Raw genomic sequence first — 21,071 nt, 5'->3', positions numbered from 1 at the left:
GCACCTCATTAAAGGAAAACCCATTTGATGTGAGGTAGATGGCACCTTAATGTTAAGTAGATTATGACCACGAGAAAGCTGCATTATTGCACCACCAAAAGGGCCGGAAAAGAAAGAGAAAGTTAGAATCGCATTGCAAACTCCTCGATACCATTTTTCTTTGAGAAGATGATACAAATAGCCTCCGAACTTTGAAATGTGCAGTGTCGTCCATGAAATTTTAAATTTTTCAACATGGTCATAGAGTTTTTTTACATGTTCGATTTAATCCATGAACCATATGAAAATATTCAATGTTGTCCATGAACTTGAATCATTGGAAGGATACCATTAGACATTTTTGTACAATTCGGAGACCAAATCGAACTTGTACCAAAATTTCAAGGATTGCATTGTACGAATCAAAAGTTTAGGGACCGCATTTCATATTAGGATAAAGTTCAGGAACCGCATTGAATAAATTAAAAGTTCATGGACCATATTGCATATTCAAAATTCAAGGACTATTGATGTCATTATCCATTTTTTTTTCCCCAAAGCAAGTTTTTGAAAGTGTACTCAAAATGGAGAATGCGTAATAGCCGATTCGTAGGTAACAATCACTCACTGTTTGGTACCGACTGTGAGAGATCCCTTGTGACGAGTTTTACGTTTATGGACTAATTACAATTTCCATAAAATTTCGGTGCTTATTTATGATCATCCTTAGAACATCCCTAGAGATTTATTTTCCTTCGCGGACGGCGCGCGAAATAAAAACTATTTTACGTATCATATAATTGTCGATCGAGGGGGGTGGAGCTATCAGTTTGAATGTCTTGATTGATTTACTATAAGTGAGCATTGATAATTTCGCAATAATCACAACCTTATCTTACCTTACCTTTTTTCCTCTTAACGTTCCCCTTAGATAATTTTCCCTCTTTGGGGGCTTAAGGGCCTTTCCTAATGTGTTCGACTGGCGTGTTCACTACGTGGTTGCAAATTGACTAATTGGACAAAGAGAAAAGGGTATTTTGGTCAATGCGCGCGACACTGTCCCCTCTCTCTCTCTCTATATCCCTTTTGTCTATAAATTGACGTGGTTACTTGCTTCACACCATTCTCCCTCATTGCCCAAAGCATCATCGACGCAGCAAACCCAGCCATACCAGTAAAACACGATCAGACAGACGCAGCACTCTCTCTCTCTCTCTCTCTCTCTCTCTCTCTCTGTCTCTGCTCTGTCTCTCTCTCTCTCTTGAAGAAGCAGCAGCTCTCGAGGTTTCTTCAGTTGCGTCAGCGACGAGCATTGTAAATCTGTGAGCGCTCTCTCTCTCTCTCTCTCACTCTCTCTCTCTCTCTCTGCATTCTGTCGCATCGGCGAGCAATCTTGAAGAATCGATCCTAGTGTTAACCCGCGCCAGTCCCTTCAGTTCTTCTTCTTCTTCGTTGGCTTTTTTTTTTTTTTTTTTGGGGTGACGAAAGCGACTGTGTTTTGACTCTTGATGGTCAGCACGACCGCGAAGAGAAGGAGAACCGGTTGGCGATCTTTCTATTCCACCTCTTTTTCCTTTTTTTTTTTAATGTCGGATGCAATCTTGCTCCGTCTTCCCATACTCGTTTCCCTAGCGCGTGCGCCTGACATCGGCGCGCGCTGGTCCTTTCCATTGGCGATCACGCGCCGCAGCGAGTGGGGGAGGCAGTGCTTTTCCCCGTTGCTGCGCCGACCTTTCTCCTCTCCTGCCTTTTTCTTCGTCGTTTTCGACGTGGATTGATGCTGTCGTTCGTACGAACCTTCGTGAAAATTCTCCAATTTTTTTTCTAATTGAATTTTCTAATTTGTTGACCATAGACTTGTGCAATTGCACGGGTTGGTCCATCAACTCATGCAATTACGATGCAATTTCCATGCCAAAAAGTTTCGCCAAACCCGATATGCACTCTAAGTTTCTTTTTTCTCCACTAAAAATTAATTTTTAACTTATCGATATGGACTTCGTTTGATTCGACGTATTACGACATGGCAATGATGAATCGTTTTTGCAAAGGATAATGAATCTTTTTAATCTAGTTTTTTTTTTTTTTTTTGGTCGGAGAATCCTCTTAATCTAGTTAGGTATGCGAGAATCTTGTACCTTTTTTCCATAAAAATTTCATTAGGCGTGTCGGAATTGAGGGGAAATTGAAGAAATTAGTCTGTAGTTTTGCTTTGCATGCTTGCCGAAGACTAGAAGGCCGAGAAGTCTTGTCCATTGTAGGCCGTACAAGTGTCATGGACCTAAGCCCGCATGCGCTTCTGATCACGGGGGCCCAGTTGACCAGACAGACTTTGGACGCAGGCAGAGACCTAGAATAGAGAAATGCGAGTTTTCCGTAGTTTCCCACCTCCGAAAAGGGCCCCGGTTTTGTGTGTGAACGACCATGTCGGACGACACACGTGGGCGGCTTGTCGGCAGGGCCCGCCAGGTGCTCGGTGGGGCTCGCGGCTGGGGCCCGCCGACCGGTTCGGTGACCGGTTCGGCTAGGTAGTTGGTTCGTGGGGGGCCCCACCAAAGCGGGCTCCTTTTCCGAATGGACCAAGTACCTATAAAAAGGGTCTCCAGCCTCTACGCATGGGCGAGCAGCTCGGTGACAGCACCGACGTACGTCGCCAAGCAGCCACGCTATGACCATTCCCTCTTAATCAACGTTAAGAAGAATAAACAAACAAATAATCATACCTAATACAACTCTCGAGTCATACGTTTTTCCTTTCCATTATAGGCTTCTCGACTTTTTTCGTTCTATTTAGTGTAAAAAATGAGCTCGCAGTGTATCCACCTTCGCCGCCTTCTAATGGCCTATCGCATCGATCGGGTGTACATGCTTTGCATTTGCCCGAGTCTGTTAAGCAATGATTTCAAGGTCGAATGCTAGCTACTTCTAATCCGTTCCAGCACGATTCAACTTTTTAAGTATTGTAGCTGCCTCTCTTACTTAACTTTTGATTAATTCCATGTAGTGAAAAGATACGATGAAGATCCTTTTCGGAAAGGCTAATCAGCCAATTGCCGCAGCTAAGACGGAGGAGAATGGCACGGCCAATCGTCCTCGAAGTTGCGTGATATTCAAGCAATCCGATCCGATAGCTCCTGACCACGAAGCGGCTTATATCTCCTGGGTGGTAAGCTCTCTTTAATACTATATGCAGGCGTTCTCCTCTGCGCCATGACTGTACAACTAATTCCTCTTCCTTTTCTTTTCCCTCCAAATGTTGCCCAAAAAAACAGAAGGAACACCCGTCGGCATTGCGCACGTCTAAGCGGATGATGAAAGAGGCAAAGGGCAAGAGGATCGTCGTGTTTTTAGACTACGACGGCACCCTCTCTCCCATTGTAAATGATCCTGACCTCGCATTCATGTCCGATGAGGTAATCACGTCATATCTTACCCACAATGTTCAAATGCATTTGCCATTCGCTTGTTATTTAACTAGCGTTGCATCAACTACAGATGCGCGGGGCTGTACGCGAAGTTTCAAAGTATTTCCCGACGGCTATTATTAGTGGAAGGAGTAGAGACAAGGTATGCGCATGAAGTGTTGTTCATCGAGCTAAAAGAAATGCTGTTCATGCACGCCAAAAGATGAGGAGAACATGCTTATGATAGTGATTCTTCCTCTTTTATCAGGTAAAAGAGTTTGTAAAGTTAGACAATGTTTACTACGCCGGAAGCCATGGAATGGACATAATGGCTCCACCAGAGCAGCTAACATCCGATGGAAAGCACCGTCCCCAAGCCCTCGATCGGAAGGTACTTGAGACTTACGAGTGCACGTATAGTTCATTCGCCAATAACAATCTTATTATGGGATTCTGTCGATCAAAGATGATTTCGCGCTTTCGGTATTTGCTAGGATCATAATCACTTTCTATCGGGCCCTCAGGGAAATGAAGGTTCGTTCCAACCAGCAAAGAAGTTCCTGCCCGCTATTCAAGAGGTGAGCTAATTTATCTGGTTTTTTTCCCATCTTTCTTACTCGGAAACTCTGAAGACCATTGGAACTTGGAGCTTGTATAATAACGATGTACATTTGCCTTCGACAGATATTCACCGCATTAGAGGAGCACACCAGGAAAATAAAGGGTGCCCGGATCGAGGATAACAGATTTTGCGTCTCCGTGCACTTTCGGCAAGTCAGAGAAGAGGTACAAAAGAGTACTTTCAATGTAACATAGCCATTCTCGCTCTGTGGGAACTATCTGGTCGGCAATAGCATGTGAAGAAGAGTGACTAAGCAATAGCACCATTGATCAATGTGCAGGATTACGACATATTGAAGGAGAAGGTGAAGTCTGTACTAGAGAGCTACCCGGATTTCCGTTTAACCTGGGGGAGAAAGGTATGCCTTGTCCCTCAAGGTACTGCATTTCTTCTTCATTGCAACTTGTCCGCTCAATCATAAACTTTTGCTCGCAAAAATTTCAGGTCATGGAAGTTCGACCATGTATAGAGTGGAACAAGGGACATGCTTTGGAGTATTTACTCGAGCATTTAGGACTAAGCAACTCTAGCGACGTCCTTCCATTATACATAGGGGATGACCGAACCGACGAAGACGCTTTTAAGGTTTGAGTCCCTTCTCTAAGTCATGAAGTTCTTCTCTCGACCTTATTTCGAGTGCAACGGGCTAGATTTCAATCCACAATGAATAGTTGAATGAGTAGTCTTTCGTGATTTTTGCAGGTAATAGAGAGTAGGGGACAAGGTTATCCCATTGTTGTATCTTCCGTAGCTAAGGATACGAAGGCTCGCTACTCTCTAAAGGATCCGAAAGAAGTACATATGTTTTTGTCGCACGTAGCTAGATGGAAGAAGGCTTCTTCTCCTTTCAATAGGTCTTCTGCTCAAATAGTGGGGATTGATGACTGATGAAGACTGCTTGTCGTCTATGTAAATGGCAGAAGAAGTTGCAGACCGATGGGGACAGCTTTTGACTTAGAGGACTTCACCGTTCATTCGTTCTTTCACATTTTGATTAACATGTAGAAAGTTGAGACGCGGAGCAGGAGTACCATGTGCTCCTACTGCTTCAACTTTTCTTATGTTGATAGTTCCATGAAATTTGGCTTTTTAGATCTTCATTTACTTGTATTAGAAATTAAGGAAACTTCCGATTTTCCGAGGCATGAATGGAAAATCTCTTGCAGCCTCTGCGTTCTTTCTATAATAACTTTCGTCCTTGTCAAGTTCTGAGGCATTACCAAGACACTTCAAACATATAGTCAATGGAAAATGCTTTCTTAACAGTCTGACTATAGATCCACACACCACCAGCGTGTATTTTGCATAAAATACTCATTAATTAAAAAAACGTAGAACCAGAAATAATGACAAGAATGTCATACTGTCAAGCTAACGGGAGCCATAGCCAATCACGAGAAATAGGAAGGGGTGCATATGTCGAGATTGAAGTGAAGAGCACCGTTTGACACTTTGATTTCACCGATTATGTTTTCTGGTCTAAAAGGTCTTTTCACGACTTTCATCTATGTTCAAAGGTGAACAGCATTTTGCGGTATTTGACAGATGCAAGACTATTTTCTTTATCCCCTCGTCAAATTCTCAAGAGGCTGAAGTCGATTGCTGCCCTAGAATTGAAGGTTGGGAATTCATCATCATCGGGGGTGTTGGGGATTGTGTAGTCTTTGCTCCGATTGTTATTAACTTGGAACCATGGTCAGCATATCAATCAATTATCGATCACTCACCAACTTCTCTTACTCTTTCAAACTCGAGATGTAAGAGAATACAGTATCAGCAAATCGATGTTTGCATATTCAAAGACACCACTAGATTATCATGAATCATGATGAGCCATCACCACACAATGCTAAGACCATTATTTCCGGTTATTCATTAAGCTAACAAGTAAAAACCTACCCACAGAATGATCAATGAATAGCCGGCGAATAAACAGCAAATTTTAGTGTTGTCCCAATTCATATGACCAGGCTTCTTTACTACTTTATTTAAAACAACATGAATACATTTTTCACGAAGGAAAGTGGCCAGAATACTTGCATCAATGTTCAAATTTCCCGTCAATTTAGGATTTAAGACCAAACACCTCATGTTAAAGCGACTAAGTTTAGACCATGCTAGCACTTAAGGGTCATCTTTCAAAGAAAAGTAAACTAGGCAGTTCAGATTCCCTGAACGATTACACAAAAAAATGCAACTGCAAACGGGTGTGACTTCTTGAAAGTGGTAACATGAGATCCGAGGAGATGAGCAGAACTTTGAATATGTGGTTCATTTCATTGAAAGTTCATGTTGACAGAGACATCAACGAATGTTTAACCATTTTTCCCAAACTGAAACAAGCTTATACGTCGAATAGTATAATGCCGTCCCATCAAGGCATATACATATTTCACGTTATTCCCCCTTCTATTGGGAACAGATTTCGCTTTAACTCTTTTTACGTGCAAACCGAAAACACGTGATTATCATTGTGACGCCTTGAAAATTTGATATTTGTTTAATAGCAGAATTCAGTTTATGGAACAACTGCGAATTCTAGTTTGTTGTTCAAAATTAGATTCTTAGAAATTAAGTGACGGAAATTAAAAATTTCCTGAATCGACGATCGGATTGGTTTAGAATTCGATCGTTAGTCATCGCGCCTTAGAATTAAAATTCTTGCACTTGAGCCTCGTTCTAACTGGACCGACCCTTGGAAAGGCTAAATCACCCTCCATCGGATTGCCGGATGCCCAAATTACCCTTGATTGCAAAATTACCAATTACCTCCCCGCCAAAGTTGGAAATTACGAAAATGTCCCTAAGGTTTTATTTGCGAGAAGACAAGAAAAATTATGAAAGTGGGCCTCACCTTATCAATAAGCCCCCCAGTCAAACATCCTATATCTCTCCCTCTCCCCCTCCTCTTTCACGACACCCCCCAGCCGACCTTCCCCCTCCTGTCTTCTTTCTTCTTTTTCTTCTTGGTTCTTCGGCTGCAGCCACCACCGAACGACCCCCCTCGTCCTGGCAACTCCACCATCGCGCCACCATCAGCTCCGCCATGCCCGGTCGCTGCCGGCAGCCCCGCGAAACCGCCGAAGGACCCAACCAGCCCCAATTCCCTCTTTCCCCTGTTCTGCACCTGACCGACCCCTCCTCTCTCCTTCTTTCTTCTGTTTTTGTGCGACAGCCCCCATACCGAGCCACCACCACCACCATTGAACATCCTCCTCAGCTTCCGTCCCACAGCCTGCGGCCACCATCGCCCCCGCAACAGCTGCCGGGAACCCTGAACCAGTCCTGATCGCCGCACTCCCCTGTTTCGGCCTCTGCCGCTACCGAGGCCTAATTTAGGCTGCTCCGACCATTCCTCCGACCTCTAGTCACCTTCACCACCTCTTATTGTTGTCACTGTGGTCGCCCAACCACCTCAGATCGCCCCGCACCACCTCGAACCAGCCCAGAAGCCACGGAGCAGCTTTGTAGGCCGACGGCCCTGTTTCGGCGCCTGCAAACCCCAGCCGTTGTTCCGGCCACTCCCAGCCAGTTCCGCCGCTCACCGATCACCTGCAGTGACCACCCTTGACTCCCACCGCTAGCCAAGTCCGCTGGTGGCCGGCCGTTGCTTGCCGGACCCCAAAACAGCCCCGAACTGCTCTGCTCTGTCTCGGATCCCCTGTTCCGAGCCCAGCACCGGTTCTGCCTTTGTTTCGCCGCTGTTCCGGCATCTCCTCAGCCCAGCTCCGCCACCACTGACCATCTCTAGCTGTCTTAAGGTTCCCTCAAGCCTTCCACCACACGCCACCAGCCCATAGCCCGCCGGCAAAGCCGCTTCATCCCCCTCACCGACGTCCCCTGTTCGCTGCCCGGGTGCCCTGGTTTACTGGGCCGTGTACTGTTCGGGGCCAGTTTCGCGGGCCAGAGTTAGGCCGTGGCCAAAACTGGTCTGGGCCGTGTCCTGTGTTGCTGGGCCTAGTGGCCAGGCCCGTGGGCCAAGAAATTGGGCCCTGTGACCGAGATTTTGGGCCAATTGTCCGAAGTTAGGCCCGTGATCCACAAAACTTCCTTGACAGTTCGGACATCCCATGGCCACGGAACTCAGCTTGTATCTCTGCTGCTCTTTTCATTGCATGCTCAACTTCCGATAAGGGGAAAAACAAGATGGTAATTCAGTTGAAAGTCAAAGAAAAGACAAATTTCCAAAGAAAGAGATCTTCACTCACCTCAAACACTAATTTTGATTTTCGAATGCATCTTAGATAGGGAATAATATAACTAATCACCTAAAACTAAAAGTTAACCTTACCTTACCTGATGATGAGGAGGTAACCTTACCTTAACCTTATCCGAGGAGCTTTATCATAGGCTAAGTTCTGCGGGGACCTCAAACACTCAATTTAATATTTTTATCATTTTTTCTTTTACTCTTCCTTTCCTTTCTTTTCTTTATTTTTTTTCTCTCTTAATTTGGTTGGCGAGGGTTGCCAAGCCCTCATTGACCACTAGGCGAGGGCACAATAAGAAAAAAACAAAGAAAATAAAAAAAGGAAAAAGAAAAGATAATTTAATAAATACTAATAAAAAATTCACATTTGTGTCGGATATGCCACATTGGGCGATTGGTGTCCACACCAGGGATTTCTGGCCAAAATTGATTAGATGGACTCAATTGGTAAAATGAAAAAAATTTAGAACTCAATTAGCAAAATTAAAAAGATTTATAATTGAATTGGTAAAAAATCAATAAATGTAAGACTTTTTTTTAACAATTTTCCCATTACTTGTTATGAAATTTGTTATAATATAATACACAAGTTAATAAATCTTGCAATTCATGCCTAATGCAGAAGAACGAATTACTAGAGAAATCATCAAGGAACAAGGAGGGCACCAGAGACTTGCCTAGTTGGTCCGAGTATCAATCACTTAATCGTCCAAGTGTTTTAGCCCTACATTACACGAAAAACAAATCATGTTATCTCACAATCTCCTACAGATAACTCAATAGAAAAATCTCACAAATAAATAACCCTAACACTCCTCTAGTTTCCTCTAGTGCGCATTAATCGAGTAGAGTTCCATCTCTTCCATAAATGACATATACTCCACAAAGTTTACACTTAATTTACTGCTTTTGTACACATCGATTGAGTTGTCAAATTGTATACAATTCAAGCCACCAGTCCAAGTCTTCACTTGATTCCCAAACTCCGTGGATTCGTTCGCATGTCAAAACTGTCGACCGTGGGAATCCCAAACTTGACGTTCGAAAGTTAATGCAGTGACAAGCAAGTCAACATTGTACTCTGTCGCCGCCCTTTTCTGGTCAATCTCCAACAGTCCCTCGCTGACCAGATTAATCCCATGGAATTAATGACATTCTCTTCCTAGTGAAAAATAAATAAATAAAACAGTTGAGAGAGTTCTTATTCGATACGAAGCCCCGCACGGAAAAGGTTTGCATGCTTGTACCCATGAATACGAGAATTCTTTATTCTTCTACTATGTGGACCAAAGTTGCACACGCAACGGTGAACTAATTTAGTATGACTCATGCAGAATTGTGTTGTTTTTGCCTTACTGACGAAACTTAATTAGGATTAAAGTATGAGATTAAAATTAAGTGGTTTGCGTGTTTGACGCTAATTTCATGGTGCTGTCTTGGTCGAAGATACCGGTTGGCTTAGGTTGTTTGCCCTATGTGGAGTTGTCACACGTTGATTGATCGATGCCGTATGAAAAGGGACCGACGACATGATTCAAGGACTTGGAACTTTTGAGAAGTTTCTTAGGGAGTTTCTGCCATCCCTTTCGGTTGGTCTTCGAGGAATTTTGGGGGAATGGAGAGGCAATGACTTGTCCTCTTCTTTTTCCTAGAACACACAGGATGTTTAACATACACTGGTACAAACTTTATGCATAAAATATTATGAGTATAGTCTTGTTTAAAAAAAAAAGTAATATGATTCGACATGGTATGTTTGCTCATATTTGACTCTACTATGAATCACATTGCCTACCACGTAAACAAAACCACGGTGAGCATGGTTTCGATTGTCGATTTTTAGGACGGAGCATGAAATTCCGACAGTCGAGAAAAAAGAAACTCTACATGAAATTTTTAATGACAAACATGGTAGTTTCTATTGGTCGAGTGACTCGGTTAATTTTTCCAATTCAAGACGGGGGATGTCCACACTTTCGGAGTGCAAAAACTTGGATTTTCAATGGCTCTAGCACTAATTTACCCGGTCAAATCTAATTTCTTACCTCATGATCTGAGGGGACCAACTTTGGCTTAGAATGCCAAACGACAAGTCTAATTAAAAATTAGGAGGCAGGACCAGAAGTCAAGAAAATAATATTCAGCCTAAGCACCACCTAATTGGACCAGATGACGAGGGTCTTCTCTCGCATTGGCAAGTGGCAATTGCAAACATTCTTCTATGGAAAGAGATGTTTTTTTCTTCGTTCTTTTGCTTAATTCTACTTAAGATATTGGGAGATCTTGGACACACATGGTCTGTCTGTATGCTGGGTTAAGTGAGCTCTACGTTAGAACTCATTCGCCAGCTGATCCGATTTGATCACTTTGCCTGAAAATCGGGAGCCTAATTCTGTATCAACTTGATCCACACACATGTTGACTCAATTGAAGATCATATCCTTTTTTTAATTGTAGATTTGTGGTAAGAAAACGTTGAAGCAAGATACACGTTACATTTACAATGATATGCGGGATTATGATATCTTTTTAATAATTGTAAGGGTGTGATTCATACTCCCCATCGATAGAAAAGCATGAAAAGTCCTAATAATAGTGAAATCATCTGTTGGATGTAGCCTTAGTTTAAAGGTGAATCAGGATAAAACTTTATGTCTCGATTTCTCCTTTTCACTTTTGCTCGTTACTTCATTGTGGTTTGTGCGCCTAATCATAACAATAATAGAGTTCGATTTTTAGCCATTAAGATCATTACCCACATTCGTCGCAAAATGGGTGTTTCTAGCAACGACCCATCATCCTTGATGTATCATCATCTCATAAGGATCCTAGCGGCAAAAGTACAGCAAGAGTGCTAATATTTGTGTACGACGCTCACTATAATGCCAATATTTTTTTTCGGATCATTTAAGTGCCACTTTTTTTTAAAAATGGTTATTTTAGTGCCAACTTCGGCGAGCTTCACCGGAAATACTACGTGGCTTGCCAGAGCTTCCAAGTCAGCAATAAAAAAAAGAAAAAAAAATTAAAAACATTAAAAAAGACAAAAAAAAATAAAAGAAGAAGAAGATGTACGGGTGCGGCGGCCGGTGGCCGTCAGCCGCTGCGAGGAGTGGGGGATGGCCGAGCCCCGGTGACTCCCGGTGAGGCCGGCCATAGCGGGGCCTCGCCGACCCTGGAGAGGCCTCCGCAGGGGTCGCTGGGGCTCGGCCATCCCCCACCCCTCGCCGGCCATTGCAAGCGATAGTGGGAGCAACGGCGGCGAGGGCTCACGACCCTCGCTGCTATAAACTCACATTTCTTTTTTTTTTTTAGGCTATTTTGCTGTTTAATTGTAATTTTTGAAAAAATAGTTATTTTTAAGTTGAACAATCCACGTGAACGCAATGTGGGCTGATTTTTTTTAAAAAAAATTGACAAGTAACATTAAAAATTTAATAAAAAAATACCACATGTGCTGTTTGGCCAGAATTAGCACTTAAATAATCACTTTTGGCCCGAATTGGCATTTCGGTGATCGTTTTTTCCCCGATTTGGCACTTAAATGATCCGGAAAAAAAAATGTTGGCACTAAAATGAGCATCGTACACAAATATTGGCACTCATGTTGTACTTTTGCTAGATCCTAGCTAATTCGCGAAAGTTCAATTAAAACCCCTTTCCGTCGGTAAAATTAGGTTAAACTTGTTTCCCAGGTCCACCATAGGACCGTCGTAATTGCTCGATTTTGGTGGAATACGAGAAGTGTGATGAACCAATCGGATTAATCAGGTCTCTTGAGGGGTCCAGACACGTATTATTCTTTAAATGGAGTCGTTTACCGAATAATGTAACTAAAAGAAAAGAAAAGAACAAGTATATGACGAATTACGATCCTCACCCGGCCAACAATTATAGGCGACGTGAAGTTATTCTTGTTGAAAGCTTCGGTGGAGATTTAGTATCTTTAGCGGTACTCCATTTATCAAATCAAATGGACATAATGAAACCCCATTCTGTCTTAGGCAGTAATCATATCCGACATGCATGGCTCACCTTATGAAGCAAAACCTTGAAATCCTGAAGTTGATTCTTATCCTTAGGATAATTTGTTGATCCTGCACCAATATAACATGTGGTCGTCTTCTTAAATGTGACGAAGTATTCAAACCCAAGACGACATCGAAAGCAACTGCACCGATTGTTACTGAGACAAGCTTTTATGCTTATGTCTCACCCACATCTCTTCCCCAGAAGTCTCTCTGTATGGAATGTTTCCTATTATGAGGAACAACAACAAGCGCAGGTTCTCGTGAATTTAGACATTGTAAGTAATGGGCATTGATTGTGCCGCATCGGTCGGGGAATTTCAGTTGGGTCGACATTATCTGACGAACTTCCCAATGCAACTGCTGTGTTTTTTCCCTTCTTTTTCATTCAAAGGAAGGGGCTCTTTTTTCTGAATCTTACGATTTCCTATTGAAATTCATGAGGTCCTTCGTTGCCGTAAACAGGTTCTTACAAAAGCGGTGGGAAAAACATGCGCATGCAGGCTAGTCCTGTGCATCGACCTAGGGTTGCATGTGGTTGCGACCTCTCGCACGAATGGGAGAAAGAGAGACATGAGAGGGAGCAAGAAGGAGGGCGCACGGCAGCCGGTTGGCGTCACTTATAGCTAAGCTCGACAACAGAGATAGATGGCAGCATCGAGTGGGATGACGACTACGTGAACACTCAAAGAGATGGATTGCAGAAGTCCATTCACTCCTTAACTACAGAGGATATAAATCACTAAATTTAACAGCAAGAAAATGTAAAACTTTTAGTCCAGATCACCTGTATTATTTGACAGATTGGCTATATTGAACATGTACAGCGGCTTTCTTCTTCTTCTTTTCTCTTCTTTTTTCCCCTTTCCTTATAGTTGTTGGGTCTAACGTATTTGTGTTGTCAAAGGAGCAACACATAATGAAATAGCCGTCGAACACTTTTGACGTAGAATGGTACGTGAAGTTCATGCAAGAAAAGACAGCTAAAATACACTATAAGTATCAAAACTTATATACGGCGCTCACTTTATTGCCAAAACTTTCAAAACAATCACTTAAATGCTAACTAAGCGCCAATTTTTTTTTTAAAACGATCACTTCGGTGCCAACTCGGATTTGAACCGACGTGGCTCGCTGAAAATCCGACGTGACCTATTTTTTATTAATATTTGAACCGACGTGGCCCGCCAGAGTTGGCACCGAAGTGAGTGTTTTTCAAAAACTTTGACACTTAAGTGATCGTTTTTTTAAAAAAATTGGCACTTAAGTAATCGTTTTGAAAGTTTTGGCACTGAAATTATTATTTTTCAAAAAATTTGACACTTAAGTGATCGTTTAGAAAGTTTTGGCACTAAAGTGAACATCATACACAAGTTTTAACACTTGTAATGTACTTAAGCTAGGAAAAGACTATGCCACCACAACAGATGACCACATTATTTCGAATTGACATATAGAGCTGTCAAGTTTGATTGTTAGATTCTGGACCAGGGATAATGGATTTCCTTCTTCTTTTGAGTCCAAACCCTAAAGTTGACTCAAAAAGGAGACTAAGGGGGTAAAAGTTGATCAAACTAATGCTTTTGAGACATGTGATAAGAATCTTTTGTTAATACAGAAGGGAAAAAGTGCTTATGCCATCAGAATCTTTTCAGAAAAAGGCTAAATCCACAGCCATAATTGATGAGGATACTAAGTATAACAATCATTAATCACCCTCTTATCTTGTACAGGAATCTACTAGTTATGGTAGCACAAATCACATGGTTCATTAGCAGCTCTTCTGCAACAAGCATAATAAATGAGCAGCAGCAAGACTTTCGGTGTGAACACGGATTGTTTAGACATTCTTGTGGACTAGCGGAAGGTATCATGACTCCATTATGTTGAGAAATCTGATTACATGTGACCACATTTGGGACTACGCCTCATTAAAGGAAAACCTATTTGATGTGAGGTAGATGGCACCTTAATGTTAAGTAGATTATGACCACGAGAAAGCTGCATTATTGCACCACCAAAAGGGCAGGAAAAGAAAGAGAAAGCCAGAATAGCATTGCAAACTCCCCAATACCCTTTTTATTTGAGAAGATGACACAAATGGTCTTTGAACTTTAAAATGTGTAGAGTCATCCATGAACTTTTAAATTTTTCAATATGGCCCATAGAGTTTTCGTACATGTTTGATTTAATCCATGAACCATATGAAAATGCTCAATGTTGTCCATGGACTTGAATCATCGGAAGGATACCATTGGACATTTTTGCACAGTTCAAAGACCAAATCGAACTTGTACCAAAATTTCAGGGATCTCATTAAATAAATCATAAGTTCATGGACCATATTACACATTCAAAGTTCATGGACTATTTGCATCATTATTCCTTTTTCCTTTTCCCATGCAAGGTCTTGAAAGTGTATCGGACAAGGAGAATGCGTAATAATTCGAAAAGATAGAGGTAGAAACTCTCCATTCGTCCGGAAAGGTTTGATTTTTTGGTAGAACAAAGCTTGACCTCTTACATTTTTATGCACCTTAACCAAAATAATATGAAAGTGAAATGACTTGTTATGAAACCGTCTCATATTGCGCTACATCCAAAAGCAATACATGATTGCATGTTTTGATTGATGTACTATAAGTAAGCCTTAATAATTTCACACTAATCACATTCTTATCTTACCTTTTTTCCCTCTTGACATTCCCCTTAGGTAATTTTCCCTCTTCGGGGGCTGGCTAGGGCCTTCCCTAATGTGTTGGACTGGCGTGTTTTTTGCGTGGTTCGCAATTGACACGTATGGACAAAGAGAAAAGGCTAAAAAAAAGGGTGTTTTGGTCAATGCGCGCGACACTTCCAAGAGCCAAACGCATTTTTTTCGAATTTAAATATTTTTTTTTAAAGAAAAAGTGAAAAGCCGAATCTCTCCGCGAGACACAGCTTCTCTTTCCTTCTCTCTCTCTCTCTCTCTTTCCATCCCTTGTCTATAAATTGAAGTGGTTGCTTCCCACCAATCTCCCTCCTTGCTCAAAGCACCATCAACGCAGCAAACACGACAGTCGCAGCATTCTCTCTCTCTCTCTCTCTCTCTCTCTCTCTCTGTCTCTGCTCTGTCTCTCTCTCTGTCTTGAAGAAGAAGAAGCAGCTCTCGAGGTTTCTTCAGTTGCGGAGCGACGAGGCCTCGGCCGTCAGCGACGAGCATTGCAAATCTGTGAGCTCTCTCTCTCTCTCTCTCTCTCACTCTCTCTGCATTCTGTCGCATCGGCGAGCAATCCTGAAGAATCGATTCTAGTGTTAACCCGCACCAGTCCCTTCGGTTCTTCTTCTTCTTCCTCGTTGGCTTTTTTATCTTTTTTCTTTTTGGGCGACCAAAGCGACTGTGTTTTACCGCGAAGAGAGGGAGAACCGGTTGGCGATCGTTTTATTCCACCTCTTTTTTCTTTTCTTTTTTAAATGTCGGATGCATTCTTGCTCCGTCTTCCCATACTCGTTTCCCTAGCGCGTGCCCGTGACATCCGCGCGCGCTGGTCCTTTCCTTCCTGTTCAGCTTCACTTTGGCGATCACGCGCCGCAGCGAGTGGGGGAGGACGTGCTTTTCCCCGCTGCTGCTCCGACCTTTCTCCTCTCCCGCCTTTTTTTTTTCCGTTGCTGACGTGGATCGATGCTGTCGTTCCTACGAAACTTCGTGAAAATTCTCTAATTTTTTTTATTGAAAAAAAAGTAGAGAATTTTCTAGGTGACCATAGACTTCTGCAGTTGCACAGGTTGGTCAATCGACTCATGCAATTGCAACTACGATGTAATTGCCGTCCCAAAAAGCTACGTCAAATCCGATATGTACCTAGACGAAAAATCAATTTTTGACTGATCGATATGGACTTCGTTTTGTCTGACATGTTACAACACAACCATGATAAACCGTTTTTGCAGAGAATAATGGGTCCTCTTAATCTAGTCAGGTACGCGAGAATCGCGTACCTTTTTCCAAAAACTTTTCATTAGGCGCAACGATATTGAGAGGAAATTGAAGAACTTAGTCTATAGTTTGCTTGCTTCGCCCTAGACTGTAAGGTTTTGAGACCCCCCATCCCCCCCCCAAAAAAAAAAAGACTATATGGTTAAGAAGTCTGGTGCATTTAGGCGGTACACGTGTCATGGAGCTGAGACCGCATGTGCTTCGGATCACGGGGGCCCAGTTGACCAGACTTTAGACACAGGCAGACATAGGATAGAGAAATGCGAGTTTTATATGGTTTCCCGCATGCGAAAAGGACCCCGGTTTTGCGACTGAACGACCATGTCGGACGACACGTGGGGGGCTTGTCGGCAGGGAGCCCTCAGGTGGGCGGTGAGGATTGCTGCTGCTGGGGTCCGCCGGCCGGTTCGATGTTCGGTTCGGTTAGGTAATTGGTTGGTGGGGGACCCACCAAAGCGGGCCTCTTTTTCAGAAAGCACCAAGTACCTAAAAAAACTGTCTCAACGCAGGTTGGCTCGTGGGGCGAGTAGCTTGGTGACAGCACCGACGTCGCCATGCACCCACCCCTATTACCATTCACTTCTAATCAACGTTAAGAATGATAAACAAACAAATAATCATACCTAATACAAGTCTTGAGCCATATGTTTTCCTTCTCCATCGTGAGGTTCTTGACTCTCTCTTTTTAATTCTATTTAGTGTAAAAAATATAGCTCGCATTGTGTTGGCCGCCTTCAAACATATGGCCGAGATGACCAATTGCTCGAGTCTCTTAAGCAATGGCTTTGACGTCGAAATGCTTGGTAAATGCTAGCTACTTCTAATCCGTTACAACAGAATTTCAAAATCTCGGTGATGAAGATGACATAGACATTTGACCTAGCTGCGAACATTTTTTTTTTTTCGAAATGAGTGAGGTATGGCTACGAAAATTCTGCTAGGTTTCGGACCAACTTTGGTGCTAAGTAATCGCGATTAGTCATCAGTCAACTTTTTCCAGAATACCGTAGTTGGTGCAATGACTATTCAGCATCAGTCGTCTTCCGAGTCCATGTACCTAGTTTGCAAGCCTAGGCAATGTCTTGTCTGGGCATTGAAGACTCGAACTTTCGCATACAAGTAGTTGCTTTGATCTGAAAGTTGAAACGAGGACGAAGACTTTTTGGTCGCTCCCATGTTGTCGGCTTCTCTGTGTTTGTGTGTGTGTCTGTCTCTCTCTTTCTCCTTCTTCCTGTGGGCAGAAAGTTTTTGAGAAAACCGGGTTTCGATGTGTCGACCGGGCAGCCATCCAGAGGCCTGGGACCTTCTGGATAGCCGGTTTTCTACTGACACGTGAAAAGGGTTCTTGTCTGGTCTGTGTATTACTTTAATTTCCCCGAAAGCACATATTTTTTTATTGGTGCTTTTTCCATGTCTTTTCTCCCTTTCACACCAGGGCTGGGTCAGACCTACGGCCTGGCGGGATACACGTGTTGTTCTGTTTCGTGGCGGCAGGTTGATGTCGGTCGTAGGATTTAAAGTGCGGTCGAAAGCGTAGATTTTGGTTACGGAGGAGACGTTTTCGTTAGTTGAAGTAGGACCCACGAGGACGGACAGAGAGACAAGACAGACAAAAAACTCTTCTTCTTCGATCCATCGAACGTGTTCATACCGTGTGGAGCTGCTACTGCGATTACGAAACGCCCTTTCAGTTAGTCTCGTTGATGTCGGCATCGACCGAGTCAGCTCCGACAGGGACCCCCGCCCACCCGAGAAGGAGAGAGGCATCGGCGTCGGTTAATATAGTTATCCAGGTCATGTTGAGTCACTCGCCCGTGTACTTTTCCCCGCAAAAGCCGTTCTAGTTTTGATTTCGGAAAGCGACCCTCCTCCAACCGACCTCATCTTTTGGGGGAATATCCCATGAATTGCTTCGGGACACTTGTGACGAGACGATATGATCCATTCGTCTTTTCTAGAGAGCGAAAGGAACCGGACCTTTTTTTGTAGTATTTGGTCTCATTGTCGGATCCTGGGCTTTGCCTTTCTCAGTTTCCTCATTATAAGATACTTCTGTCTCAACCGCAGGTGTATAGCTATACAGGCAACAGTGTTAGAGAAAAGATATGATGAAGTTCGCTTTCGGAAAGGCTTATCTGACTATTGGACTTCGGTGGTTGGGTTTCAAAAGACGCAAAGCACGTGCGATCTCCACAGCTAGGACTGAGGAGAATGGTGTGGGCAATCATCCTCTAGGTTGCGTGATATTCAAGCAACCCGACCCGATAGCTCCTGACCACGAAGCGGCTTATGTCTCCTGGGTGGTGAGTTCTCTTTGCATTCTGTATGCAGGCGTCTTCCCCTGCGCTATGACTGTACAAATGAGTTCGATGTTGCTGAAAAATACAGAGGGAACACCCGTCGGCACTGCGCACGTTTGACCGGATGACGAAAGCGGCAAAGGGCAAGAGGATCGTCGTGTTTTTAGACTACGACGGCACCCTCTCTCCCATTGTAAATGATCCAGACCTTGCGTTCATGTCCGATGAGGTAATCACATCACATACCTTACCCGGCAAACGTTCGAATAACTTTAGCCATTCACTTGTTTTTAACTAGTATTGCATCCACTACAGATGCGCGGGGCAGTACGCGAAGTTTCAAAGTATTTCCCGACAGCTATTATTAGTGGAAGGAGTAGAGACAAGGTATGTGAATGAAATGTTGTTCGTCGAGCTAAAAGAAATGCTGTTCATCTATGCCGAAAGAAGTCTATAGGAGCACATATGCTCATAATAATGATTCTTCCTCCTTTATCAGGTAAAAGAGTTTGTAAAGTTAGATAATGTTTACTACGCCGGAAGCCACGGAATGGACATAATGGCTCCACCACAGCAACTAACATCTGATGGAAAGCGCCGTCCCCTGGCCATCGATCGAAAGGTACTTGAGACTTATGGGTGCGCGTATAGTTCATTCATCAATAACAACTCTTATTATATAATTCAGTCAATCAACGATGATTTCGCGCTGTCGGTAGCTGCTAGAATTATAATCGATTTCTTTTGGCCCCTCAGGGAAATGAAGGTTCGTTCCAACCAGCAAAGAAGTTCCTGCCTGCAATTCAAGAGGTGAGCTAATTTATCTGGTTGTTCTGTTTTTTCATTCAATAACAAGAGGAACCTGGTTTTTTCCCATCTTTCTTACTCGGAAACTCTGAAGACCATTGGAACTTAGAGCTTGTATGACAACGATGTACATTTGCCTTTAACAGATATTCACCGCATTAGAGGAAAACACCAGGAAAATAAAGGGTGCCCGGGTCGAGGATAACAGATTTTGCGTCTCTGTGCACTTTCGGCAAGTCAGAGAAGAGGTACAGAAGAGTCTGTTTATGTACTTTCAATGTACCAGAGCCATTCTTGCTCTGTGAGTACTCTCTGGTTGGCAATAGCATATGAAGAAGGGTGACTCAACAATAGCTCGATTGATCAATGTGCAGGATTACGACATATTGAAGGAGAAGGTGAAATCTGTACTGGAGAACTATCCGGATTTCCGTTTAACTTGGGGAAGAAAGGTATGCCTTGTCCCTCAAGTTACCGCATTTCTTCTTCATCGCAATTTGTACACCTCAATCATAAACTTTTGCTCGCAAAAATTTCAGGTCATGGAAGTTCGACCATGTATAGAGTGGAACAAGGGACATGCTTTGGAGTATTTACTCGAGCGTTTAGGACTCAGCAACTCTAGCGACGTCTTTCCATTATATATAGGGGACGACCGAACCGACGAAGACGCTTTCAAGGTTCAAGCCCCTTCACTAAGTCATGAAGTTCTTCTCTCGACCTTATTTTGAGTGCAATGGGCTACATTTCAATCCACGATGAATAGTTGAATGAGTAGTCTTTCGTGATTTTTGCAGGTAATAGAGAGTAGGGGACAAGGTTATCCCATTGTTGTATCTTCCGTAGCTAAGGATACGAAGGCTCGCTTCTCTCTAAAGGATCCGAAAGAAGTACATACGTTTTTGTCTCACCTAGCTAGATGGAGGAAGGGTTCTTCTTCTTCTTTCAGTAGGTCTTCTGCTCAAATCGTGGGGATTGACGACTGATGAAGACTGCTTGTTGTCTATGTAAATGGCAGAAGAAGTTGCAGACCGGTGGGGACAGTTTTTAACTTTGGGGACTTCACCGTTCATTTGTTCTTTCATATTTTGACTCTTAAGAGTAGTTAACCACAATTCCTGTGGCTCTATGGTAGTGTTACTTCATGTAAAAAGTCGAGACACGGGACATGAGTACCATGTGCTCCTATTGCTTCTACTTTTCTAATGGTGAAGGTCACATGAATCTGTCTTTTTTTATCTTCATTTACTTGTAGTGGGAATTAAGGAAACTCCCGATTTCCAGGACATGAATGTCAAATCCCTTGCCGCCTCTGCGCATCTTTCTATAATAACTTCCGTCGTTGTCGTGTTCTGGGGCATTACCGCGTAACTTCAACTATATACACAATCACAAGGAAGAGGACGGAGTACATATTTAGAAACTTAAGTGAAGAAGACCGTTTGACACTCCGATTTCACCATGTTTTCTGGTCCAACTGGTTTTTTTATGACTTCCATTTCAGCTAAAAATAAAACCAGCGAAACAGCACTTTGCGGTATCTGGCAAAATGCAACTCTTTCTTTTTTTGCCCTCAGTCAAATTCTCAAGAGTAGAAGTTAGCTGCCGATGGTGATGGCGGCAGAAATGCCCTAGGCAGGACTCAGGTTCCCTGGGAACGGTGGAAATGGTTAGGTGTTGATGGGTCCACCTTGATGGCAGTGGTGATTTTGTTCAGGCCAAAGATGAAGGTAACTAGTTTGATC

General features: G+C 43.1%; 2 protein-coding genes across 4 annotated transcripts; both read left to right on the top strand.

Annotated features, from left to right (window-relative positions):
- The first annotated feature begins 1,221 nt into the window (after positions 1-1,221).
- On the top strand, positions 1,222-20,561 carry LOC115744864 (probable trehalose-phosphate phosphatase 2). Of its 3 annotated transcripts, none has more exons than XM_030680265.2 (10): positions 1,222-1,308; positions 18,286-18,522; positions 18,608-18,748; positions 18,835-18,906; positions 19,019-19,141; positions 19,276-19,329; positions 19,473-19,574; positions 19,701-19,778; positions 19,866-20,006; positions 20,124-20,561. In XM_030680265.2, exons 2-10 carry the CDS (start codon positions 18,325-18,327, stop codon positions 20,310-20,312), a joined length of 1,098 nt encoding a protein of 365 aa, XP_030536125.1. In that variant the 5' UTR covers positions 1,222-1,308; positions 18,286-18,324; the 3' UTR covers positions 20,313-20,561. The 3 variants fall into 3 exon arrangements, with proteins under 3 accessions (XP_030536125.1, XP_030536116.1, XP_030536132.1); XM_030680256.2 differs by having other exon boundaries at positions 1,241-1,301; positions 18,287-18,522; XM_030680272.2 differs by lacking the exon at positions 1,222-1,308 and having other exon boundaries at positions 18,377-18,526; positions 18,610-18,748.
- LOC115744893 (probable trehalose-phosphate phosphatase 2) lies at positions 3,060-4,991 on the top strand. The gene is made up of 9 exons (XM_030680301.2): positions 3,060-3,145; positions 3,252-3,392; positions 3,475-3,546; positions 3,652-3,774; positions 3,908-3,961; positions 4,068-4,169; positions 4,286-4,363; positions 4,450-4,590; positions 4,708-4,991. The coding sequence occupies exons 2-9, from the start codon at positions 3,288-3,290 to the stop codon at positions 4,891-4,893; spliced, it is 861 nt and encodes a 286-aa protein (XP_030536161.1). The 5' UTR covers positions 3,060-3,145; positions 3,252-3,287; the 3' UTR covers positions 4,894-4,991.
- Positions 20,562-21,071: the final 510 nt, after the last annotated feature.

This window comes from Rhodamnia argentea, chromosome 7 (assembly GCF_020921035.1).
Source record: "Rhodamnia argentea isolate NSW1041297 chromosome 7, ASM2092103v1, whole genome shotgun sequence".
NCBI classification, from domain to species: Eukaryota; Viridiplantae; Streptophyta; class Magnoliopsida; order Myrtales; family Myrtaceae; genus Rhodamnia; species Rhodamnia argentea.
The sequence above is the reverse complement of the archived record's forward strand: the minus strand, read 5'-3'. Positions and strand labels throughout refer to the sequence as shown.

Excerpts from the sequence above, each read along its gene's own strand:
- LOC115744893 (XM_030680301.2), top strand. The coding sequence starts at position 3,288 with ATGATGAAAGAGGCAAAGGGCAAGAGGATCGTCGTGTTTTTAGACTAC. Across the intron at positions 3,962-4,067 it reads TCCTGCCCGCTATTCAAGAG|ATATTCACCGCATTAGAGGA; the intron begins GTGAGCTAATTT and ends TGCCTTCGACAG. Across the intron at positions 4,170-4,285 it reads TTCGGCAAGTCAGAGAAGAG|GATTACGACATATTGAAGGA; the intron begins GTACAAAAGAGT and ends ATCAATGTGCAG.
- LOC115744864 (XM_030680265.2), top strand. The coding sequence starts at position 18,325 with ATGATGAAGTTCGCTTTCGGAAAGGCTTATCTGACTATTGGACTTCGG. Across the intron at positions 19,330-19,472 it reads TCCTGCCTGCAATTCAAGAG|ATATTCACCGCATTAGAGGA; the intron begins GTGAGCTAATTT and ends TGCCTTTAACAG. Across the intron at positions 20,007-20,123 it reads CCGACGAAGACGCTTTCAAG|GTAATAGAGAGTAGGGGACA; the intron begins GTTCAAGCCCCT and ends TGATTTTTGCAG.